The sequence below is a fragment of the Hemiscyllium ocellatum genome, chromosome 24, assembly GCF_020745735.1.
Source record: "Hemiscyllium ocellatum isolate sHemOce1 chromosome 24, sHemOce1.pat.X.cur, whole genome shotgun sequence".
NCBI lineage: Eukaryota > Metazoa > Chordata > Chondrichthyes > Orectolobiformes > Hemiscylliidae > Hemiscyllium > Hemiscyllium ocellatum.
In genome coordinates this window covers 53,465,736-53,492,680 of record NC_083424.1, presented here as the reverse complement: position 1 = coordinate 53,492,680, position 26,945 = coordinate 53,465,736, and the positions used below count along the sequence as shown (strand labels likewise).

At 45.7% G+C, this 26,945-nt stretch overlaps 1 protein-coding gene across 1 annotated transcript in view; it reads left to right on the top strand.

The window, feature by feature from the left end:
* Nucleotides 1–10,613, top strand: part of LOC132827255 (melanotransferrin-like) — a 426,978-nt gene extending 416,365 nt beyond the window's left edge. The window contains exons 15-17 of the mRNA XM_060843879.1: nt 4,989–5,167; nt 9,592–9,778; nt 10,140–10,613. Of these exons, the coding sequence (XP_060699862.1) occupies nt 4,989–5,167; nt 9,592–9,778; nt 10,140–10,189 (416 nt within the window). The 3' untranslated portion in view covers nt 10,190–10,613. The remainder of the gene's footprint in view (nt 1–4,988; nt 5,168–9,591; nt 9,779–10,139) is intronic.
* Nucleotides 10,614–26,945: the final 16,332 nt, after the last annotated feature.

Sequence of the window (26,945 nt, the reverse complement as noted above, 5' to 3'; positions counted from 1 at the left end):
TAAGTCTTAAATAAATAATAACCAAAATTTATCAAACAGAAAAAAAGAGATACCAAGAGAAAAATAAACTCAACTAACTATTAATCTCACCTACAACTAACCAGAGTGTATAATTAAGTCTCTTACATTATTCAGGGGAAATAAAAAAATGACAAATAACACAGAAATTGGATAGTGAGATACATGCTCGGAATATGTTAACATCAAACCGTAACAAAACCGGTATTCGTACGGGATTCCTCTCCCAAGGGGCCCCAAACCAGCCAGATTCACCACCTCAATTAAATAAAAGCCCTTGTTAGGATGGCCGAAATATCTGTATTTGTGTAATTCAAGAAGGGCTGCCATATTTTATGGAATAATTTGGTCTTTTGGTGCACCATATTTGTAAGGAAGTCAGGGGAAATACATTCCATGATTATCCTGTGCCAATTCGAAAGCCCAGGGGGGGCCCTCAGCCACCCAGTTTACCACAATATTTTTCCTTGTACAGAAAGAGAGAATAGAAAATAATCTCTTCCCGTGCATATCCAGGGAGGGTAAACTGGAAAAGCCCAAATGGAGAGATACTGGATCCACTCTAATTTCCATTCCTAAGATTTCTGTCAGAGCGCTTGCTACTTTAGTCCAATATCTACGGATCTTATGACCGGTCCATAAGCAATGTACAAGAGTGCCCACCTCTATTTTACATTTGGGACACATTGGAGATGCTCCTGTCTTAAACTGTGTCTGGTGCTATATGGGCTCTATGAAGTATCTTCAACTGAATGGTCTGAGTTCTGTTGCAGATGGAGATTTTTCTGGCATTTTCCCAAATGTCATTCCACATCTCTATAGGGATTTCCAGTCCCAAATCCTGATCCCATGTTTTAAGCAAATTGTCCATATCTCCTGATACTTCATCATGTAATAAATGATAAATAGTGCTGACCGAAGATACCCCCATTGGACATAACACACTACGTTCTCTATCTGATTTATAAAGACTATCTAATAGCATAGTCGTCTTCTGTATGGAATCTTGAATTTGGAAGTATCAAAAGAAATCACCATTAGGTAATCCAAATTACTGCTGCAGCTGTTCAGAAGACATCAGGACCCCTTCCTTAAACAGATCCCCTAAACAGGAGATACCCCTGGATCTCCAGAGTTTGAATGTGGCATCTGTAAGGCCCGGTTGAAACCCCCATGCTCCCACTATCTGAGCATGGGGGGATGTTTTATGTGAGTTGCCCTCATTTTGCCGCATTATATTCCAAGCTTTAATTGTGTTTAGTATTATAGGGTTTTTATAGTGATCTGTAATGATTTTCCTCTTGTCTGAAAATAAGAGGTTAATAAGTGGGTATTTTACTTGAGAAGCCTCGATGTCCAGCCAGGTTGATTGCGGATCAGACAAGACCCAATCAGCTATGTAACTTAGTAGGGAACTTAACTGATATTTCCTAAAATCTGGGAAATCCAATCCTCCCCTTGCCTGTGGAAGCTGTAGCTTCTTCAGCTTAATGAGGGGCCGTCTATGATTCCGGCAGCATCACCGGGAACATTCTCATAGGGTATAGGAGACGGGGCAGGACATTCATTTTAATTAGTGCTATTGTGCCCAGCCAGGTCTCCCCATCGCTGGAGGTCCTGCCTTATCCTCTCCAGCAAATGCACAAAGTTAGCCTTGTATAACTGACCAAATACTGGGGTAATAAAAATGCCTAAATACAAGAAACCCTCCAGGGACCACCGAAAGGGAAAGTGGGATCCATCCAATAGGTGGGATACACTAGCAAGGCCGCCCATTGGCATAGCCTCCGATTTTGAAAAATTAATTTTATAGCCTGAAAATGCACTAAATGTATTAATAATAACTTGGATTAAGCGAGGTACGGACATCAGAGGATTACTGAGGAATAGAAGAACATCATCTGCATAAAGGGTAATTTTATGTTTACCTGTACCAATCCTCGGGGCCGTTATATTGGGATCAGCCCGTACAGCTTCTGCTAGTGGTTCAATTATTAGCGTAAATAACAATGGCGAGAGAGGACATCCCTGACGGCAGCCCCTACCCACACTGACGCTATCCGAACCTAATCTATTGGTAATCACAACTGCTTTGGGATCGTTATACAGTGTTGAGACCCATTTGGTAAACACCTGTCCAATGCCAAACGTTTCCAATGCATAAAACAGGTATGACCATTCAACCCTGTCAAATGCCTTTTCTGCATCTAATTAGACTACTACTCCTGGTATCCTTCCCTGATGGCAGGCTTGAATCACAATCAAAACCCTTCTAACATTATTGGATGATCTACAGTCCTTAATAAACTCTGTCTGATCCTCCTTTATGATGTGTGGCAATACCCTTTCTAGCCTCAATGGCTAACGTTTTAGAAAGAATTTTAAAATCTACATTTAGCAAGGATATTGGTCTGTATGACGCACAATCTTCTGGGTCCTTTCCTTTTTTGAGAATAAGGGAGATATCGCCTCTTTCAGCGAAGGCGGGAGACAGCCCTGACTACATGCATAGTTATACATGTCCATAAGTGGACCAGCCAATATTCCTGTAAATTCTTCATAGAATTCAGCTTGAAAGCCATCTGGGCTCGGTGCCTTACCACTCTGAAGTTGCCTGATTGCATCAAGTATTTCTTGTTAAGGGAACATTCAGGACTGATACCTGTTCCGGAGTTAGGTCTGGAAAGGCCAAATTTTTTAAAAATGACTACATCCTCCTAGCCCTGTCTGTACAATCCTGCGATTTATATAAATCAGAATAAAATTTTCTAAAGATTGCATTAATCCTTTTATGATCATGAGTCAGAATACCCGTACTTTCCTTGATAGACGTGATAGTTTGAGGGGCCTTTTTCTCCTTTGCAAGAAATGCTAAGTATCTACCCGGTTTATCGCCAAATTCATATAGTCTTTGTTTTGCAAATAATATTTCCCTCTGAGCTGTTTGGGTAAGCGTGGCGTTTAGAGCTGTCCTAAGGGCTGTAATCCTTTGTAATTTGATAGTAGAAGGTCTATCAGAGTATGTTGTTTCAGCTGCTTTTAAGCGAGCTTCAAGCAGACGCTGGTGTTCTCCCTTCAATTTTTTCTGGGTCGCTGAGTAGGAGATGATCAAACCTCGCTTTGATGGTCTCCCACATCATTGATGGGTTGCTAGCCATACCTAAATTATACACGCACCCTTCATGGTTAAACCGTAGTATCCAGAGCTTTTGGACCAGAGCTGGGGAAAAGTCGTGGAATAACATGATCTTGGATCCTTTATAGATCATGGCTTGGGGATCTTTCCCAAGATTTCTGGAAGCTTCTAAGAGTATCTGCCTCTCCTTATAGCTCTGCAGCTGGAACAGGACCGGGCGTGGGCACTGGTTTGAGCCGGGCCCGTGTACTGCAACCCGGTAGGTCCATCCCACCCTTACCTGGCCTGATCCAGCCTCCAGATTTAACAGCTGTGGAAGCCACCGTTCGAGGAATGCTGTAAGCTGGCCTTCCTCTTCCCGTTCGGGAAGGCCCAGCAAACGAATATTTTTTCGATGGCCTCGATTCTCGAGGTCGTTGATGTGATTCTCTCAGGTCTGGACTCGCTGTTTGAGAGTCCGGACTCAGCTACGGCCGATACTGCTATGGTCTCGGAGGTCGCGGGCTTTAGCTCTGCCCCTCCAACTCAGCACTCAATTTTCTCGATGTCTCGGTCATGCTTTTGTAGCGCGGCCGAGAGTGAGTCCCATTGGCTCCGGGGCTCTTCGATGAAGAAGTTGATCTTCACGTCAGGTTTGGAGATGATTTCCACAAGGCTTGTTACTGTAGGTAAGTCTCCCTGGACGGCTGTGGACACCTCAGCTGCAGCTGGAGAGGGTGGGGGAGGGGGCTCTCTTCTCTTTAGTCATTTTTACAGGAGACTAGACTGTTTAAATTTAATACTAAGTAATTAATTACTTTAAGTAAAAACTATGTTAAATGATTTGGTGAGTGTGGTGGGGGTGGGTGACCCACTTTGCCCAAGTCTTGGGAGGAGCACTGTAGACTCAGACTTGCTGGGTCGCCGCCATCTTGGATTCCCCCAATTGCAACATTTAAAAGGTACTTGAATGGGTATATGAATGGGAAGGGTTTGGAGGGATACGGTCAGGTGCTGGTAGGTGGGACTAGATTGGGTTGGGATATCTGGTCGGCATGGACGGGTTGGACTGAAGGGGCCTCTATTCCTGATGAAGGGCTTTTGCCTGAAACGCCGATTTTCCTGCTTCCCGGATGCTGCCTGACCTGCTGTGCTTTTCCAGCACCACGCTCAATCTCCAGCATCTGCAGTCCTTGTTTTTACCGGGTTGGAGTGAAGGGTCTGTTTCCCTGTTGTACACCTCTACGACTCTAAATGATGTGTAGGGGCCGAATGTCCTACTCCTGTTCTCATCTTCTATGTCTCTATGTGTGCAACTGAACCGGGTTACTTTTGGTGGGTCAGTCCTGCTGGTGGGACAGGGTAGTCAGGAAAGGTGATGAAGGGATGTTGGCTGGAGAGAATGATTTTGGAGGGTTCAGGTTATTGCTTTACCAATGGGACAACTCCCCCAAATTTCACCACAACTTCCCAGGTGTCATTAGAAGGACGACAAAGGATGAACTGAGCATGGCATTATTATTATTATTATTAGTCATTTCTAATATTTGACTTTGCTCTCGTGTTTTGATCTGAATGAACTGTTTGCCAGACCACCTTAGAGGGATAAAGTTGGGCTTAACTACATTGGTGTAGGTCAGGAGTCACCCGGTGGCCAGATTAGATAAGGACAACAGGTTTCATGTCCTACAGGACATCAGTAAACTGACATGGCAGGCAGCATGAAGTGGATTGGTTAATGTGTTCACAAGAAATTGCACACCGATTTACAACACTTTAATGTTTTCTGAGATCTTGAAAGGAAACCGTATCAACTGAAAACACTCACGAGCTCCACTGACTATCCCTTGTGCAGGTCTGAGTGAATGGGCTGACGGTTGGAGTCCTGACCACTTTGAGTTGCTGTGTCCGGGTGGTGAACGTGCTCCAGTCACTGAGTGGGAGAGGTGCAACCTGGGCTCCATCCCTCCGAACATCGTGATGACCAGGTCGGTCATTGCCACCAAAATCTACGACTTCCTGATGAAATCACAGGTCGGTGCCTTTTTCAGGGGTGTGTATTACTCACGCAGCGTTGTGAAGAAAAGAACTAGGCTCATATTGGAAAGGTTCGAATCAAAAATATCAAAGGGGCCCAACTGATAGTGGACACCAAGGGGCAGGGAGATATGTAGAAATCACAGCACACCTCACCCTAGTGCAGAAACATGTAACTTCATTCCTTGATTTCCTTATGCCGGCTTCTCCTCTTTGTCCCCACCTTGTCTCCAATGACTTGCTCAGCACAAACTGAGAAATTGCTGTTTGACTCACCCCTGTGGATCAGGAGCTGCTCCAGACCAGCAGATGGGATACAGCAAGGACAAGGTTTCTGCTTCGAGTGGAATCAAATTCTAACTGCAGCTCACTCTCAGCCACAATGCTATCACCAGGGCCCCATATCCTGAAATAGATGGAATAAATCTCCACAAGGAAAAGATAAGGCAATTCCAAAGGTGCAACTTAATAACAATGTGTCATTTTCAAGCTGAGGCTGAGCTAATACTTTCGTCCCCCCAGAAAGAAACTAAAGAACAGACAGAGGGAGTGCTGCATTTCAATAAACATGGCTAAACTGAGACACTACCTGCCCACTCAGTAATGTTAAAGCTCTGCTAGACACATGGCAGGGTTGAAAGATGAGAACAAAATTCCATGAACCAAATTCCAATAGAAAACGCTGGAAATACCGCCATACCCAAGGCCTGACCATGGGTACGTTGAGTTTTTCTAGTATTTTCCATTCCTGTTGCATGAACATATTTTTGTTCCTGTGAGCAGTGTACCATGTTCAGATCTTCCTTGGTCAGCAAAGCAAGTGGGTGGGATCTGACTGCACAGCAGATTTCCAAGCATCCAAAAATGCCGACAGAACTCAAATGTTGACAATTGACCAGGGCCCCACGAGTTATTCCTGGATGGATAATCCCATCACCGGGAACCTTCAGGTTTTGCAGTAATTTATGGAATGCCTTCAATCCCTCAGCCCATTGAGTCCACACCCACCCTCTGAAGAGTATCCCACCCAGACCCACCCCACTACCCTAACTCCATATTTCCCATGGCTTATTCACCAAGCCTGCACATCCCTGGACACTATGGACAATTTCCAAGGAGCAGGAAAATTGACATTTTGGACAAAAGCCCCTGAAACGTCAATCTTTCTGCTCCCCGGATGCTGTCTGACCTGCTGTGCTTTTCCAGCACCACTCTAATCAACATTTTGATTTCCAGCATCTACAGTTCTCACTTTTTGCCTACTATGGGCAATTTTGCATGGCCAATTCACCTAACCTGCGCATCTTTGGACTGTGGGAGGAAACCGGGGCACCCGGAGGAAACCCAGACATACACAGGGAGAATGTGCAAACTCCACACACAGTGGCCTGAATGTGGAATCGAACCTGGATCCCTGGCACTGTGAAGTAGCAGTGCTCACCACTGAGCCATACCATAATTCATACCATAAAGGTCCTGGGAGCAGTCAGCTCACCAATGGTCTATGTATGAGTCTGCTGGTGGAACTATGGCAGTCACAGCGTCAAAGGATTATTATGGTGTAGAAGGTGGCCATTCAGCCCATCATGTTAACACTGACTCTCCAATTGAGCCATTCTCCTGCCTTTTGCCTACGTCCTTGCACATGGTTTGTATCCTTGCCCTCTTGAATATCTCACTTGAAGCCCCCCACTACTACACTACCCCACAGGGCATTCTAGAATCGAACCATTTGCCATCTGAAAACCTTATTTGTTGGCACATCACTTTCAATCCATGCCCTTTAGTTTTCTACACTTTTGCGAGCAGGAACAGCTTCTCCCTATGTACTCTGTACAGACCCCTCATGGTTTTGAAGACTTCTATCAAGTCTCCTCCAACCTTTCCGTCTCCGAGAAAAATTCCAATTTCTCCAACCCACCTTCGTAGCTGAAGTAGTTCATTTGCGGACCCATTAGCCAGGAATTGACCAGTCACCTTTGGTATTCTAGCAGCAGCTAAACCCAGGCCTTTGGAGAGCTTTCTGAGGCCCTTTGAGGAAGGGGTGCTCACAGCATCTTGGATAACTGGAAATTCTTCACTGGTGGATTCCTCTGCGAGTTTGTTTCGAGATTCGGAGAAGTCACCTACGAAGATCGGGGAATGGGTTCACAAGACCACATCGAATTGACCAAACCAAAATCTCTTGATGAGTCAGGGAGAGGAAAACAGGAGTGAGGTTAACACGAGAAGATGTGCCTGTTAAAGCTGAGTGCTCAGACTCACTGATAGCCCTCAGTGGGTATATTGCAAGTCAACATCGACATTTCGGGCAAAAGCCTTTCATCAGGAATAATATTGCCTGATATTGCTTTTGCCCGAAACGTCGATTTCGCTGCACTTTGGATGCTGCCTGAACTGCTGTGCTCTTCCAGCACCACTGATCCAGAATCTGGTTTCCAGCATCTGCAGTCATTGTTTTTACCATATTGCAAGTCATTCTGTTGTTAAGAGCCGTCCTGATTACAGCTCCACTAGATGGCCTATTCTGTTCTCCCATTTAAAGACAATGTTTCATAGAATTATGCAGGTTGTTCTGCTTTAAACACTGCAGTTGCATTCCTCAGCAACTTCATGCTAGAGAAAATGGCGCTGTGGAAACTGCAATAGAAAATCACGCTGTATACAATCACTAATAGGAAATCACTATCCCACTTCAGTAGAAAGTTTGCATTATCCAAATAACGTCCATAATTTGTCATTTGCATTAAAGTCAATTTGTAAAGGTGAAATGCACATTCTCGCAGAATGATCTGCATCTGCTTCCTGAAAAAATGTGTGTGCAAAACATTTAACAGAGTGTGTTCTTAAAATCTCAGTGAATTTCCCGTGGAGTTTCAGTGGATCGGGGAATATGACGGGAGACTCAGTGAAAGGCAGCACTGTTCCCTCTGTGCTGCACAGAGCAGATTGACCCTGAGATGGGCCTTTACGTTAGCACTGAGAGGAATTAAGAATTATAGTACTCCAGGCTTGAAGCCCCTTGGAACTCTTGAGTCGTAAGGCATCACTCGGAAATCAGGGGTAGGATACTTCATGAGAATAACACTGAAGAAGATGATAGGCTTGAGGTAAATGGTAGGAAATCTTTTGCTGTAACGTACAGACCCTGTGGGCACCATGCTGTGTACAGACCCTGTGGGCACCATGCTGTGTACAGAGACTGTGGGCACCGTGCTGTGTACACAGTCTGTGGGCACCATGCTGTGTACAGACCCTGTGGGCACCATGCTGTGTACAGAGTCTGTGGGCACCATGCTGTGTACAGAGACTGTGGGCACCGTGCTGTGTACACAGTCTGTGGGCACCATGCTGTGTACAGACCCTGTGGGCACCATGCTGTGTACAGAGTCTGTGGGCACCATGCTGTGTACAGAGACTGTGGGCACCGTGCTGTGTACAGACCCTGTGGGCACCATGCTGTGTACAGAGTCTGTGGGCACCGTGCTGTGTACAGAGCCTGTGGGCACCATGCTGTGTACAGAGTCTGTGGGCACCGTGCTGTGTACAGACTCTGTGGGCACCGTGCTGTGTACAGAGACTGTGGGCACCGTGCTGTGTACAGAGTCTGTGGGCACCATGCTGTGGACAGAGCCCGTGGGCACCATGCTGCATACAGAGACTGTGGGCACCATGCTGTGTACAGAGACTGTGGGCACCATGCTGCATACAGAGACTGTGGGCACCATGCTGTGTACAGAGTCTGTGGGCACCGTGCTGTGTACAGAGTCTGTGGGCACCGTGCTGTGTACAGAGACTGTGGGCACCATGCTGTGTACAGAGTCTGTGGGCACCGTGCTGTGTACAGACCCTGTGGGCACCATGCTGTGTACAGAGTCTGTGGGCACCATGCTGTGTACAGAGTCTGTGGGCACCGTGCTGTGTACAGAGACTGTGGGCACCACGCTGTGTACAGAGCCTGTGGGCACCATGCTGTGTACAGAGCCTGTGGGCACCATGCTGCGTACAGAGTCTGTGGGCGCCATGCTCAGTACAGAGACTGTGGGCACCATGCTGTGTACAGAGACTGTGGGCACCATGCTGCGTACAGAGACTGTGGGCACCATGCTGCGTACAGAGACTGTGGGCACCATGCTGTGTACAGAGTCTGTGGGCGCCATGCTCAGTACAGAGACTGTGGGCACCATGCTGTGTACAGAGACTGTGGGCACCATGCTGCGTACAGAGACTGTGGGCACCATGCTGCGTACAGAGCCCGTGGGCACCATGCTGTGTACAGAGACTGTGGGCACCATGCTGTGTACAGAGACTGTGGGCACCACGCTGTGTACAGAGCCCGTGGGCACCATGCTGGCCTAGTGTATTACATTAATTCTTCCCCTCTTGGTACATGACTCCATGGTCTACTTTCCAATTAACAGGAGCATTTTGGGGTGAGCTCAGACGCGCAGTTTCAGCTTTTCCAGTCCGGTAAATACGGGGAAAAGAACCTGCTTTTCAAAGACTCCACCCAATGCTTGGCTCATGCCACCCACCTTGACTACATGAGCATCTTGGGTGAAGAATTCTCTAATGTGGCAGGATCCGTCTTCAGTTGCACAGAATCAGGTAATCCTTTCCCTTATCTCGATGCATACATGGCAATATAGGAAGTGCCGAGCTGAAAATGTGTTGCTGGAAAAGCGCAGCAGGTCAGGCAGCATCCAAGGAGCAGGAGATTCGACGTTTTGGGCATGAGCCCTTCCTCAGGAATGAGGAAAGTGTGTCCAGCAGGCTAAGATAAAAGATAGGGAGGAGGGACGTGGGGGAATGCGATAGGTGGAAGGAGGTCAAGGTGAGGGTGATAGGCCGGAGTGGGGGTAGGGGGCGGAGAGGTCAGGAAGAAGATTGCAGGTTAGGAAGGAAGTGCAGCAAACATTACAGCATTGAGAAAATCTCATTGTGAATTTCTGTACTCGTTGTTCAACAGAAATCCTTGAATTCTGCTCACAGAACGCCTGCAGTACTTCACAAGTCTGAAACTCCAACCGACTCTGACACCCTGACGACACGGAGTGATGCAGATTGTAACCTTCCCTCTAGAATTAGCTTCCTCCCTACACACAATTTAACACATTGGGAAAACTGCTAAATCAGCTTCTTCTGTGTCATTTTTAAAGTATTTTTTTCAATCAACCTGTTCAGTTTGGACTTGAACTGAGACCTTCTAGACCGGGGTACGGGCACTACCACTGTACCAGAAGAGCCTTCAGTGCTGTCTGAGGTGCATGTGTTCAGGCTTGGGCAGTGATTTTGACAGTGAACAATAACGATGGTCCCTGGCAGCTGCCTGAGCAGTTTCAGTGTTCAGTGAGTCTGGCCCTGGAATTAAACCAATCCTCAAAACCAAGCTGATACCCACATTTTGTCAAGACAGCAGGGCAGGAATCCACCCAGAAATGTTCTGCTAAATACAAATGAAATCAATGTCAAATTAAAAAAATGTTAACTGTGTTTCATGAAACCCATTCGAACAGAATCGTGTCTCTATTCACTGATCCCACAGTTTGGGGAGATAGCAGTCATGATTTGGAGATACCAGTGTTGGACTGGGGTGTACAAAGTTAAAAATCACACAACACCAGGTTATAGTCCAACAGGTTTAATTGGAAGCACACTCGCTTTCAGAGCGACGCTCCTTCACCTGATGAAGGAATGTGAAAGCTAGTGTGCTTCCAATTAAACCTGTTGGACTATAACCTGGTGTTGTGTGATTTTTAACTTTGGGGAGATAGTGTTACAGTTCATCTCTAACCTGTGTATCACTTACCTATGGTCTGATACATGTTCACAGCAGTCCATCCCATCGGGGAATGTGAGAAGGAAGCCCATCCACACAGGCCACTTTGTCCTGTTCCAGGGATTATTTGGAATGATTATGTTTCAGCTGATGTTGCTGAGCTCTGCCCTGTATAGGACACAGAATCAGCTGAAGAACCAGGCTGCTGCTTGCATTTACAGAGCTCCTCACACTGTTGACTCAATTTCTCGAGCTTGTGATAAACCAAGGACTCCAAGTTGGAAACATGTTCTCCAGCTCTCTCCAATAATTTCAACCCGAGTAAAATCAGGGCTTTGAAAAATGGATTGTTACCACTGGCTTTATACGCTGCACAAAGATGCATTCCCATCGCTGCTCTCACATTGTTGCCCTCATAATCACGGGAAGATTCTGGAGTTAAAATCTGTGAAACATTTTAAAAATGGAAATGTTGTGGACAGTTCAACAACTCAAGGCCACATGTAACTGGGTGGGACAACAACGATCCTGAGCAAAACTGCAGTCAGAGAGAAACGGGAGGAAACATCTTCGCTGGTTGGAGTCATAAAGTTATACAGCACAGAAACAGACCCTTCAGTCCAACTGGTCCATCCCAACCAACTTTCCTAAATTGATCTAATCCCATTTGCCAGCGCTTGACCTATATATCTCTCAATCCTTCCTGTTCACATACTCATCCAGATGCCATTTAAATGCTGTAACTGTACCAGCCTCCACCATGTCCTCTGGCAGCTCAGTCCATACACGCACCATCCTCTGCATGAATAAATTGCCCTGCACGACCCTTTTAAATCTTTTCCCTCTCACCTTTAACCTATGCCCTCTGGTTTTGGACTCCCCTACCCTGGGGTAAAGACCTTATCTATTTACCCTATGCATGCCCCTCATAATTTTATAAATCTCTATAAGGTCACCCCTCAGCCTCCAACGCTCCAGGGAAAACAGCCCCAGCCTGTTCAGCCTCTTCACTATAGCTCAAATCCTCCAACCCTGGCAACGTCCTTGTCAATCTTTTCTGCACCCTCTCAAATTTAACGACATGTTTCCAATAGCAGGGAGACCAGAAATGAACACAGTATTCTAAAAATGGCCTCACCAATGTCCTGTACAGCCACAAAAATAACACCCCAGCTCTTATACTCAGTGCACTGACCAATGAAGGGAAGCCGAATGCCTTCTTCATCACCCTGTCTACCCCTGACTTCACTTTTAAGGAAATATGAACCTGCATCCAAGGTCTCTTTGTTCAGAAATCTTCATCAGGACCTTACCATTAAATGTCTAAGTCCTGAACTGATTTGCTTTTTCAAAATGCAATGCCTCACATTTATCTAAATTAAACTTCATCTGCCACTTCTCAGCCCTTTGGCCAATCTGATCAAGGTCCCGTTGTACGCTGAGACAATCTTCTTCACTGTCCACTACAGCACCAATTGTGGTGCCATCTGCACACTTACTAACCTTACCTCCTACATTCACATCCAACTCATTGATACAAATGACAAAAGGCAGTGGACCCACCATTGATCCTTGCAGGACACTGCTGGTCACAGGCCTCCAGTCAAAAAAAGCAACCCTCTACCAACACCTTCTGTCTTCTACATTCAAGCCAATTGCGTATCTAATTGGTTAGCTCTGCCTGGATTTCATGAGATCGAACCTTGCTAACCAGTGTATCATGTGGAACCTTATTTAATGCCTTACTGAAGTTCATACAGATAACGTCCACCGCTCTCCATTGTCACGACAAAAAATCAATTTCCTACACACAAAGCCATGCTGACTATCCCTAGTCAGTCTTTGCCTTTCAAAATACATGTAAATCCTGTCCCTCAGAATCCTCTGCAACAACTTGTCCACCACTGATATCAGGCTCACTGGTCTAAAGTTCCCTGGCTTTCCCTTGTCGCCTTTCTTAAATAATGGCACCACATTAGCCAAACTCCAGTCTTCTGGCATCTCATCTGTGGCTGTTAATGATATAAATATCTTAGCAAGGGGTCCAGCAATCACTTCCCTAGCTTCCCACAGAGTTCGTGGGTACACCTGATCAGGTGCTGGGGATTTATCTGGCTTCTTTTGTAATATGGACACTTTGCAATAAGTCACTATTTATTTCCCATAAGTTCCTTAGCTTCCACTTCATACTCCACAGTAAAATATTTGTTTAGTATCTCACCCATCTCCTACGCTTCCACACAGAGACAGCCTCATACCTGGCACACAGGACTGTGGCTGTTGTTGTTGGAGATCAGTCATTTCAACTGCAGGGCATTTCAGAATAGACGTTTTCTAATCAACCAGTTCCGATATATTATGACCCACCTCTGGAGCAGGCTGGACTCGAATCCAGGTCTCCAGGCTCAGCAACAAGGACACTAACACTGTGCTATAAGAGCTCTAGCTGCTTAGGGTAATGTCCTAAGCCCAACCATCTTCAGTTGTTTCTTCAATGACTTTCCCTCTATAAGGTAAGAAATAAGGATGTCTTCCGATGATTGCAATCTGCATCCAAATACAACTACATCTGCACAATATCCATGTCGGGTCTGAGAAATGACAACATTTGTGCCACAGAAGTGCCTGGGAATGGTTGGTTCCAACAAGTGAGAATCTGACCATCGTCCCTTGACATTCAATGGCATTGCCATTGCTGAATCCCCCCACTATCAACATCCTGAGGGTTACTATTAACCAGAAACTGAACTGGATTAGCCATATAAGGACTGTGGCTACAAGAGCAGGTCAGAGGCTTTGAATCCCGCAGTGAGTAATTCACCTCCTGACTCCCCAAAGCCTGTCAACCATCCACAAGGCACAAGGCATGAGTGTGATGGAATACTCCCCACTTGCCTGGATGAGGGCAGCTCCAACAACATTGAGGGAGCTTACTACTCATCCCCAAACATCCATTCGCTCCATCACTGACCCTCAGCAGCACTCTATGCCATTTACAAGACATTCTGCTGAAATTCACCAAAGATCCTCAGACAGCACCTTCCAAACACATGACCACTACCATCTAGGAGGACAACTGCAGCAGATGGATGGGAATACCACCTCCTGCAAGTTCCTCTCCAAGCCACTCACTATCCTGGCTTGGAAATAAATCGGCATTCCTTCGCTGTAACTGGATCTAAAGTCCTGGAGCCTACTCCCAACCTACAGCCCGTGGATTGCAGTGGTTCAAGAAGGCAGCTCACTACCTCCTTCGCAAGAGTCGGGCAGTAATTGGTCTGATCAGCAACGCTAACGTCTTGTCAGCAAACTAAATAAAAACTCCAGCACCACTTGCACTTGCAGAACAAAACCAAAATTATTTTCTACAACGTTCACAACTGCATGTATTGTGGAATATAATACCAGGCCAAATATTTCATCTTACCCTGACATTAGGCCTGAAAATAGGACTTGTCCAGCCCACCGCCTCATGATTGCTGCAGTCTGAGGATGTTTGATGGGGACTTTGGTGCAGCGATTGTTCACAAGTACCTTGTATATTGAAGCACACGGCTGAAAGATGCCAGAGAGGGAAACACAGTGTGGAGTTCCCGTTTACAATGTATTGTATAAACCCCTAAGATGAAAGCCCAAGTTAATATAGTTAAACATTAACTTTACATGTGATTGTTAGCATTCTTGTTTCATCACATTGGAACATTGGTTTAGTATTAATGGAGTACAATCACAGCCCTAACAATCAACGGTTCTATTGATGAAGTCAAATGACTTGACTTGAACTGAAGTAAATAAACCAGTAAAGTCCCAGGCTAGATTCCTGGTGTGTGTTGAGCTGGTGGGAGCTTGGACAGATAGCTGGGCCAAGACTGTCAAGAGTTAAAACTGTCTAAAATAAGGATTATTTATTGTTTGGACCTTCTGAGAGGCTGGAGAAAGATAATCACTGGAAGAAAGGAATGGGTAGCACGATGGCTCAGTGGTTAGCACTGCTGCTTCACAGCGCCAGGGACCTGGGCTCAATTCCCACATTGGATGGCTGTCTGTGTGGAGTTTGCACACTCCCCCTGTGAATGCATGGGTTTCCTCCCACAATCCAAACATGTGCACGTTAGGTGAACTGGCTATGCTCAGTGTTAGGTGCATTAGTCAGGGGTAAATGTAGGGGAATGGGCCCGGATGGGTTGCTCTTTAGAGGGTTGGTGTGGACTTGTTGGGCTGAAGGGCCTGTTTCCACACTGTAGGGAATCTAATCTAATCAAGAAGTGCAAAAGAAATCAGGATAAAATGTTTCAGCCAGGGCGGGGGAATATTGTAGGGTTGGCTCTAACAATGTAAAAAGTAATGGTAGACTTAGGCCACCAATCATAGAAGGAGGCCATCAAGACCACACCTACTCCCCCAAAGAGTGACCCAACCTATCCCTGTAATCCTGCATTTTCCACGACTCACCCACTCAGTTTATAATCCCTGGACACTACGGGCAATTTAGCGTGGCCAGTCCAACTCCCTCACACCTCTTTGGACTGTAGGAGGAAACCAGAGCACCCAGAGGAAACCCACACAGACACGGGGGGAATGTGCAAACTCCACACCGACGGACACCCAAGGCTGGAATCAAACCTGGCTCCTTGGCATTGTGACGCAGCAATGCAAACCGCTGAGCCATTGTCCCACCCAAAGTTCCCGATCCTGGTCCACCATTCAATATGATTCTCGGTAATCAGCTGCCTCAACTCCATTTTCTCTCTCGGAACCCTCCATAACCCTAGAATTTTAATGTTTACCTAATGTTTACCTTATCTATTCACTTCTTTTCTATATACGTCTAAGAACTCTGGACTAATTTGTCCACACTTAATTTTTCCCTCTTTTACCACATCTTTGTCCATATTTCTTTGGTTTCTGAAACTCCCCTAATCCTCAGATATACAAAATTTTGAACGTCTTTTTTAAAAAAAAACCTTAACACCATCTTTATCTTCCTCACTTAGTCACAGATGAGTGTTCCTCTGTTTGTCTTCAAGTGGAATATATTCTTGTGATACATTTGAATTGTTCCTTTAAATGTTTCATTTACAGCGTCACCTTTTAGTCTGTTCACCAAGACAACCTTAATCACTTCTTCCCAAATTTACTTACGTCATTGAGGTTCTTAAATTTAAGATGCTTATTTTAGAGAAGAACGTCACTTTCTTGTTTAATATAGAATTCAATTACATGATGATCAATTTCTCTGGGAGGATATTTTAAATTGAGACGGCTCATTAAAACTGCACATTTACTCAACACAATATTGGGCAGCATGGTGGCCCCTCACCGTTGACCTGCAATGCTGGCAGTGTGGACCCCAGCTCAACCTGAGCCAAGGTTCCCTGATTTACAGGCCTTTAGTGAGACAGAGCAATCCCTGAGTGAATTCTTCAAATTCCTACTTGCTGTGATAGGGGCACATCATGTTTCAGGCCCCCACCACCCTCTGCATAAAGAACTTCCCATGTATATCTCCCTTAAACTTTCCCCCTCTCACCTTGATATTCAATCTACCTAATATTATTTATTTGATTGGTTTCTAATTTAGTGAAAAGCAAATTATAGTCTCCGACCTTCGAGATAAAAAAGATGTGAGGGAATATTAATGAGGTGGAGAATGAAGGATCGGTCCTGCTGATGCGATGGTGAGTCAAGATTACAAGAGAAATAATGATTATGAATTTTAAGACTAACTCATTGTTCCTCATGTAGGAACAGGAACTGACCATTCAGCCCATCAAAACCTACCTCAATGCTACTTTCCCATACTATTCCTATTTTCTAGTTTCCAGAAACCTATCTTGAACCTGCTCAGGAATTGAGCTTCCACTTTGCGAGATCCACCAAGATGGCTGCCCTGGCATGGCAGGTGGTGTTTGGGCTCCTGAGCCCATCTGCTCCAGGCAGCCAAGTCCTTCCCTTCCTCTCTTTTCTCATTTCTTTTCTTCCTCCTTTTTCTTCATCTTCTGATGTGGTGGGGAAGCCAGAACGGTGCCAGCAGGGCATCAGCTGGAGTGGTGGCTGTACCCGGAGCAAGGCTGGTTGTGGTAGGTCCGGGGCATGGTCTTGGAGACTTGGTGGGCCTTTGGCTGCAGTGGTGGTGGTGGTGGTGATGGTGCCTGGTGCGAGGACTCCTCGCTGTGGTGGGCCTGAAGCACAGGGACTCCTTGGGACCCAGGAGACCTTGCAGAAGTTGTGTTGGAAGACACCTTGTATACAGGAAGAACTCTATTTACATAATCTCTTTTCATTCTTTATGTAGTGCAAAACAGCACCAGGTTGTGGCAACAAAACACTTTTCACTCTCTCTTTCCAGATACAGTGACAATAAATAACTCGCAATGAACTAACTCATAATTACCAATGCAATCAATTGCTTTCTCATCTCAGTTTTGATCTGACTCTGACCTGAGATTATGCTCCTTGGTTCCTCCTCTTTGCAGTTTCTCAACTGCTCCGTCATCATTCAGCGAGATCAAACAGAGATGCACGTAAGACAGTAACTATCTTGTATTCCATTACCATCTCTGACTGAACACGGTGCACCTTTGAGATAGAGCTCTACAAATAATTAGTCTACACACTGCCTCAGAAGGATTGGGTTCAGTGCCTTCAGCAAGTGAATTCCAATACTTTTGAGCGGTTTGGTGTCTTACCTTGAATCACCCTCAGCCCTGACCACCCAGGTGAGCAGAGGCAGTGATGGATTGGCACTGCTCCCATAAATTCTGCCAAAGTTCTGGGCACGGCAATGGCAGAAACCTGCAGCACAGCTTCCCCCAGGGATCTCCAGCAGAGCAAGGTGAGTCAGGGCAATACAGAGACCAGCCTCCTTCTGTACCACTCACTGCCACATGCTCAGGCCTTGGAGGGGACAGAGCGCGTTGGGTGGGAGAGACAGGAAAGTGGGGGAGTGGGAGGTTGGGAAGGTAATTGGAGATTGGCAAAGGAGGCCAGGCATCACAGTGGACAGCTTAGGTAGGAGAGAGATTCGGGATGAAGAGGGGTATCGGGATGGAGAGGGGGATCGGGATTGAGAGGGGGATCGGGATGGAGAGGAGATCGGGATGGAGAGGGGATCGGGATTGAGAGGGGGATCGGGATGGAGAGGGGGATCGGGATGGAGAGGGGATCGGGATTGAGAGGAGATCGGGATGGAGAGGGGGATCGGGATGGAGGGGGATCGGGATGGAGAGGGGATCGGGATGGAGAGGGGGATCGGGATGGAGAGGAGATCGGGATGGAGAGGGGGATCGGGATGGAGAGGAGATCGGGATGGAGAGGGGGGATCGGGATGGAGAGGAGATCGGGATGGAGGGGGGATCGGGATGGAGGGGGGATCGGGATGGAGAGGGGGATCGGGATGGAGAGGGAGATCGGGATGGAGAGGGGGATTGGGATGGAGAGGGGGATCGGGATGGAGAGGGGATCGGGATGGAGAGGGGGATCGGGATGGAGAGGGGGATCGGGATGGAGAGGGGATCGGGATGGAGAGGGGATCGGGATGGAGAGGGGGATCGGGATGGAGGGGGGATCGGGATGGAGAGGGGGATCGGGATGGAGAGGGGATCGGGATGGAGAGGGGGATCGGGATGGAGAGGGGATCGGGATGGAGAGGGGGATCGGGATGGAGAGGGGATCGGGATGGAGAGGGGGGATCGGGATGGAGAGGGGGATCGGGATGGAGGGGGGGATCGGGATGGAGAGGAGATCGGGATGGAGAGGAGGATCGGGATGGAGAGGGATCGGGATGGAGGGGGGGATCGGGATGGAACGGTGTTAGCCCAACACTGATATCTCCACCTCAGGATAAGATGTTGCTCCTGTACATGTTAAAAAACCTGAAAGCACCATTTGAATGGAATCCTGTCAGCGTATGTTTCAAAAGGATGACAGTAACTGTGTGCTCACCGAGTGCTGTGTATCCAATCTCCTGTGCAGACTGAATCTTGTACATACTCAGAAAGGTGCCTGTATTTCCAAAGTCACTCATGTGCAGTGCTGGGAGACTTGATGAGGTGCCACATAAATCCAAGGATTTCTTTGTGTGAGATGGGAAATAAACAACACCAAGTAAAACATTCGCCCAATCAGTGACATCATGGAGAACGTTTCTGAGAAGTTTTCAGATAACATTTGCTCTTCAAAATTAATGTGTTTCAGAGGAAATAAGAGAGCAGTTGCATCCTGGTTCTGTCACTGGAGTTGTTGTCTAAAACCTGTGACTACGCTTCAGAGACACAAGTTCAAATCACTGGGGAGATATAAATACAGGTGTTATGGACCAGATCAAACCTCCTCAAAACATATCAAGGGAATAGCCTGAATCCGAACTATTTTGAAGGCGAGTGCCACGTGTTGCATTCAAGGTGCAGTTTGATTGGTCAAACTATCAGGCTATAAGCAAAACACGCCTTATTCATCCTCTGTAGTTACAATACAGACAAAGTTTTTTAAAAACAGAATTGGCTTAACTGTAACTCCTACAAAATACTTAAAATAATAAACTACTAATTAACTTTTTCAATATAGTAACATCTCATAAACACACACTGAGCAAAGGCAAATTCAGTAAAATACATTGTCTCACCTGCAATTCTCTCAGCAGGAAGAGGACCCAAGCTTTTCACTGTAACAGAGAGAGGAATAAGAGCTTCCACATCCAGACACCAGCTACTGCTGAAAGGTAAACCTAAACCCTGGTTTTGTGGGAACTTGACTCCACCCATTCAGGCTGCTTCTATTGTTTCAACCTTTAAAATGAACCCAAGGCCTCACAAGCTACTTATACAGAGGAACCTGATTATCTGGCATTCAAGTATCCGAAAACCAGATTATCCGGCAAGATTGCAAGGTCTCAATGCTTGGCTAAACGATGTTATCCAGCATTCAATTATCCGGAATTTGATTAACTGAATGAAATACGCCCTGCCCCGTCCTTCGGATAATTGAGGTTCCTCTGTACTTTGGCTTTGAGCCTCTGTCTCAACCTCTCTTCACAGAATTAAACCAGGACAAAATACACCCCTTAAAGCGCTTATGGTCACAAATAATTTACACATCTGGAATTAAAATCCATTCTCAATAATGGAGCCAATTCAGTTCACTGGTATCCTGCAGGGAAGCAACACTGCCAGCTTCGTCTCTTTTTAAAAGGTCTTTTTGAGAAAGTGAGCATCGCTCAGTCGCTCAGCATTTGCTGTCCATCCAGAACTGCCCTTGAGGGGGTTGGCTCCACATGTGACTCCAGAATCGCAACAATCTGGTCAACTCAACTGCCCTCTGGAGTGGCTGAGGGAAGCAGGCAGTTTTAGGTGAATCACCAGCAACTGGTGATGGATCATATATGCTGGCCAACAATTAGAATCCCAAGTGAATAAAAAAAGTCATTTAAGCAATATCTTAATTATAACTCAGTCTCATGCAGTTGTATACCATTGTTCAACAACTGTAAGTTACCTTCGCATTACTTAGCACAGCATACACTCAAATATAACAACCCAGCACGAACAAAGACCCTACCTGCTTCAAACTTGTTTCTTTGTATTTCTCACTCTCCAGATGAGAAAGAAAATAAATGTCTCAAAAAACGTTTGCTGTCACCAGGCAGGGAAACATTTAGCAAGGTTAAACCTTCGCACATAAAAGACAATGGTCTAAGGCTTTCAACTTTGCCAATGGGATTACGGCCAGTTTCCAGTCTTCCACTCTCAAAAGGTTAACTCAGAGGAAGCACAACATAACGGCAAGTCATTCAGGGGAGATGGCAGGGAATATTGTCTGACATAGGGAGAGAATAGGGCCCCTCAAAGATCAGCAAGGTGGCCTTTGGTATCTCCATTTTCTGCGATTCCACACAAACGAGTATTTTGTATCAGTAATTACTGTGAAAAAGGACATGTAAGATATAGAATGTATGGAAATAGATGGTGACACCTTGAAAAATGTCCATATTACAGAGGAGGAAGTGCTGGATGCCTTGAAATACATAAAGATGGATAAATCCCCAGGACCTGATCAGGTGTACCCTAGAACTCTGTGGGAAGCTAGATAAGTGATTGCTGGGCCTCTTGCTGAGATATTTGTATCATCAATAGTCACAGGTGAGGTGCCGGGAGACTGGAGGTTGGCAAACGTGGTGCCACTGTTTAAGAAGGGTGGTGTGGAATAGCCAGGGAACTATAGACCAGTGAGCCTGACCTCGGTGGTGGGTAAGTTGTTGGAGGGAGTCCTGAGGGACAGGATATATATGTATTTGGAAAGGCAAGGACTGATTAGGGATAGTCAACATGGCTTTGTGCAGGGGAAATCATGTCTCACAAACTGGATTGAGTTTTTTGAGGAAGTAACAAAGGATTGATGAGGGCAGAGTGGTAGATGTGATCTATCTGGACTTCAGGAAGGCGTTCGACAAGGTTCCCCATGGGAGACTGGTTAGTAAGGTTAGAATACAGGAGAACCAGCCATTTGGATACAGAACTGGCTCAAAGGTAGAAGACAGAGGGTGGTGATGGGGGGTTGTTTTTCAGACTGGAGGCCTGTAACCAGTGGAGTGCCACAAGGATCGGTGCTGGGACCTCTACTTTTCGTTATTTACATAAATGATTTGGATGCGAGCATAAGAGGTATGGTTAGTCAGTTTGCAGATGACACCACAATTGGAGGTGTAGTGGATAGCGAAGAGGGTTACCTCAGATTACAACAGGATCTGGACCAGATGGGCCAATGGGCTGAGAAGTGGCAGATGGAGTTTAATTCAGATAAATGCGAGGTGCTGCATTTTGGGAAAACAAATCTTAGCAGGACTTATATACTTAATGGTAAGGTCATAGGGAGTGTTGCTGAACAAAGAGGCCTTGGAGTGCAGGTTCATAGCTCCTTGAAAGTGGAGTCGCAGGTAGATAGGATAGTGAAGAAGGCGTTTGGTATGCTTTCCTTTATTGGTCAGAGTATTGAGTACAGGAGTTGGGAGGTCATATTGTGACTGTACAGGACATTGCTTAGGCCACTGTTAGAATATTGCGAGCAATTCTGGTCTCCTTCCTATCGGAAAGATGTTATGAAACTTGAAAGGGTTCAGAAAAAATTTGCAAGGATGTTGCCAAGGTTGGAGAGTTTGAGCTACAGGGAGAGGCTGAACAGGCTGGGGCTGTTTTCCCTGGAGCGTCGGAGGCTGAGGGGTGACCTTATAGAGGTTTACAAAATTATGAGGGGCATAGATAGGGTAAATAGACAAAGTCCTTTCCCTGGGAAGGGGGAGTCCAGAACTAGAGGGCACAGATTTAGTGCGAGAGGGGAAAGGTAAAAAGAGACCTAAGGGTCAACTTTTTCACACAGAGGGTGGTACGTGTATGGAATGAGCTGCCTGGGGAAGTGGTGGAGGCTGGTACAATTGCAACATTTAAGAGGCATTTGGATAGGTATATGAATAGGAAGGGTTTGGAGGGATATGGGCTGGGTGCTGGCAGGTGGGACTAGATTGGGTTGGGATATCTGGTCGGCATGGACGGGTTGGACCGAAGGGTCTGTTCCCGTGCTGTACATCTCTATGACTCTATGAACACACTGGGTAAGGAGTATCTTTCTCCCACAGAAACCTGCCGACTCTGAAAACGTTAGAAGTGAGATTCGGTTGGGGCAGGAGTGTTTCAGTGTTATACCTACAAGGTGAAGAAATGGAGCAAGTCAAGAGGGCTGCTCTCATATTCCAAATCTTCTCATGCCTGTAGTCATTATAGTGGTTCAGTATTAGTTCCGGGACCCCACCACCTCAAATCTACAAGCCTCCTATTAAAATTCTGAATGTCACTTTAGTTTAGCCCGTATTTTTAGCAAGTAACCGATGTATGATGGATGAGTCAGCATTTGTAATAGTTCCCAGTGTTGGGAAATTATGTATGCAGAGTTATCGAGGAGTTGGAAATGTTCTGAAATGCAGCCATTTGCTCTTTTTCCTGGTTTATGTTAATAATTGGTTAAGACAATCCCAAAGCCTATTTTCAGTTTTTACAAAGGGTTGAAAATGTTCATGGTGATAGAATCGCCAATTTCAATAAGTCACATGAGGACTTAACAACGATGATATTGATTAACGTTAGGACACTGGAATGTGTTCAAATTCCTAGGTGGCTTGACTATTTATAGCTCTCTAACCTTCCAGCTATCCACGAATTCAGGTTTCCTTGGTCTATCTCACTCCTTTGTTTTATGGCTGTGTCTTTAATATGCCCCAGATGTTGGGGGATGCGGTTTCTCCCACTGATTCATCCACACCTTGCTGAAGATGCTGTTTACATAGCCACCCCGTGACCAAGTCTCTAACACCTCCTTCTCCTCGGCACCAGCCATGGTCTCAACATATCTTGGGGCATCTTACCACATCAAAGGTGGCTACATAATTAGGTTAACCCAAGGGTACTCATTCCCATAAATCACCAACACTTGCAGTGACACGACCAAGGCACAGGCAACTTCATAGAATCATGGCCCCGACGGTGTGGAAACAGGCCTTTCAGCCCAACAGGGTGTCACTGTCCCTCTGAAAAGTAACCCACTCAGACCCATTCCTCTACCCTACATTTACCCCTGACTAATGCACCTAACCTACACAACCCTGAACACTATGGGGTAATTTAGCATGGTCAATTCACCCTAACCTACACATCCCTGAACACTATGGGTAATTTAGCATGGCCAATTTACCCTAACCTGCACATCCCTGAACACTATGGGGTAATTTAGCATGGCCAATCCACCCTAACCTACACATCCCTGAACACTATGGGGTAATTTAGCATGGCCAATTTACCCTAACCTGCACATCCCTGAACACTATGGGTAATTTAGCATGGCCAATTTACCCTAACCTGCACATCCCTGAACACTATGGGCAATTTAGCATGGTCAATTCACCCTAACCTACACATCCCTGAACACTATGGGTAATTTAGCATGGCCAATTTACCCTAACCTGCACATCCCTGAACACTATGGGTAATTTAGCATGGCCAATTTACCCTAACCTACACATCCCTGAACACTATGGGTAATTTAGCATGGCCAATTCACCCTAACCTACACATCCCTGAACACTATGGGTAATTTAGCATGGCCAATCCACACTAACCTACAGATCCCTGAACACTATGGGTATTTTAGCATGGCCAATTTACCCTAACCTACACATCCCTGAACACTATGGGGTAATTTAGCACGGCCAATTCACCCTAACCTGCACATCCCTGAACACTGTGGGTAATTTAGCATGGCCAATTCACCATAACCCAGATATCTGTGGATTTTCGCTGCTCATTTTGACTCTGCCGTTTAATAAGATCATGACTGACCTGATTGTAACCTCAGATCCAGATTCCCAACTATCCCTGATAACAGTTCACCCCGTTGCTTGCCACGAATCTTATCCACGACTGCCTGACAAATTTACAGTGATTCAGCTTCTACCATTTCATTTCAATTATTAGTTTCCATTCCCTGCAATTTTTGCTCCTCTACATTAGCAGTATCAAGTGTCTGAATATTGGATAACCTAGCTGTTGGGAATTCCTCTCTCTCCCTGGCTGCATCATCAGTACAGAGTTCCTTGCAGTCCAATTTTCCCCTCATGACATAATCTGCTAAAAATGTAGAATTGACTGAGCAGAGTGGTGATGGTGCAGAGACGTTATGGGATCCCAGTGCAAAGCTGGTTAAACAATGCATTCCAGCCTGCATTTCAGAGAAAAGAATGTAGCTCACTGCATTAAACTGGGCAATGAGGAGAAGCTTTCCAAGACCTGTAACAGGTGGGAGTTCTTGTCTTCAGAAGGGAGGGGTATTGTGACCCTGCGAAACAGCTTCAACGCCCCTCTTCCAGTTAACTCACTAGGTCCAAGATGTCGATTAAGAAACTGTTACACATCAAGGAGGCAAGCAATTTTAAAAAAAGATTTTATTAGTATCATCGAAAATATACAGAGACAACTCTCAAACAGAACACGATTATTATAATGTCTACATAAAGGGCACGTGAATCACAGGTACTCAAAAGGTACCAGTTAATGACATTTAAAATAAAGCAGTATAATGGATTAGAAGCTGGCCAAGTGCAAGACAACATTATGATTGACGAGACCATTCCAACCCAGTAACTAGCACTATCCTCGAGATATAACTGAAGTTTGGAGCCTCCATTAATAGCATTATAAAGGCAGCTGAAAGAGATGGAAGGTAATATCCAGTCTCTCACTCTCTGGTGCAGGTGACACAGAAGCTTGTCAGAGCAAAGCTTCCCCAATGACTTTACTGAGTAACTATGTCACCTCCAATATCACTGACTTGACCCCAGCCTATGCCAAATTAGCTGATTTTCACTCTAGGTTGCATTGGAGATTTTACATCCCCCCCAATGTTTCCGTGGACTGGGATTCAAAAGTGAGAGAGAACAAAGTGAGCTGGCGTTTGGCAGGATGGGCCTCAATCAGCCCCCAGCCCCAGTTCCATAACCGGCTATAACCGATTGCCTGGATGAGGTAGTGCAGAGACCATCTCTGGGGAACACTCCTGGCAATTATACAACACCCACGGGACTGCACATCAGGCTCCTCACTACAAAAAGGCCCAAGTGTAGAGACCATACAGCAAGGTGTGAACAAAACACAGTACAATTCCACAGAGATTTCAGCCTTTAATTTCTTTCAAAAAAAAAATCTGGTGATTAGGCAGAAGAGTTATTCCAAAACCTGGTACTTTTGGCTATTGTATTGATTATACCACAATTCATTCTGAGATACAAGAGACACTGAAAACAGAGGAGTAATCTTTCAAGAATACAGGCAAAACGAAATAGTAGCTTGCACCCATATTCCTTATACATTAAGTAAAGAAGTTTTGCTAATTGAAACTTATTTGAAATGGAGATCAAATTCACATTGTACTTTCCCAAAGCAAGATTGCAGGAGATTTTTTTAAAAAGAGTGCACACAATACACACACACACAAACAAAAACATTCAAGTAACTACAGATTTAATAAAAGTTTGAGGTTTTGTCTGTGGCTCATTGCAGGAGCTGTTGAATTTTCTCTAAAATAAAAGAAGTGTTGTCACACGGTAAAACTCCTGTTATCAGTCCATTTGATAACATAACCAGGCCTCAATTCTGTGGACTACGAGATAGAGGTTGTTTGGATTGGATGTGTAAGCAGAAACATCAAATAAAGAAAGAATACATCAAATAAATGTGCTCCCATTGTCCTCATCTACCCATTATCCAGCTCAGGCTCTCATGGGGGGTTAAAAAGGACAGCCAGGGGGGAGAGAAGCTTTGTTTAGCTGATACCTCACCTTTCTCTGCACTGAACAGACCAGACACCAGCTCACATAGCAACAGGCTGGAGGAGGAGAAATCAAATGCCAACTTAGACAAGAAGGTACCAACAGCATCTGGTAAGGTCTCCAGTGTTGTCTCTGTCATGTTCAACAACTACAGCCTCTGACAAAGTGTCATCGAGACTGGCAATGTGAGCTTACTCTCTCCTCTCGCTCTCCCACAGATGCTGCCTGACCTGCTGTGATCTCCAGCACCTGCAGCAATGTGGGAGGTTCTGCACAGATTCCTTCAACTCTATGTGTACTGCGTCAGCACCACGAAGAGCACTCACTCCTTCCCAAGGAAGGCTGGTCCAGTTGGGAGGGAGTAAAACTCCAGTTTGAGAACTGGACTCTTTCTTTTAAAAAAAAGTCAGGGAAGGGGTACAAAGAGGTAAAGTAGTTCATTGTTAAAAATTCCTGTCTGCCGACCACAAACTGGAGCAGAACTTTCACAATCACTCATTGCAGATTTGAGCGCATCATCCCAGTTGGATACCCCTCCGTCAGGGGCCAAACACTCCCCGTAGGTATTTGCTGTGTGGAGCTGATTTGTTCCACTGCAGTGTCTTGCTGCAGGATCCCCCATATTAGGGCAT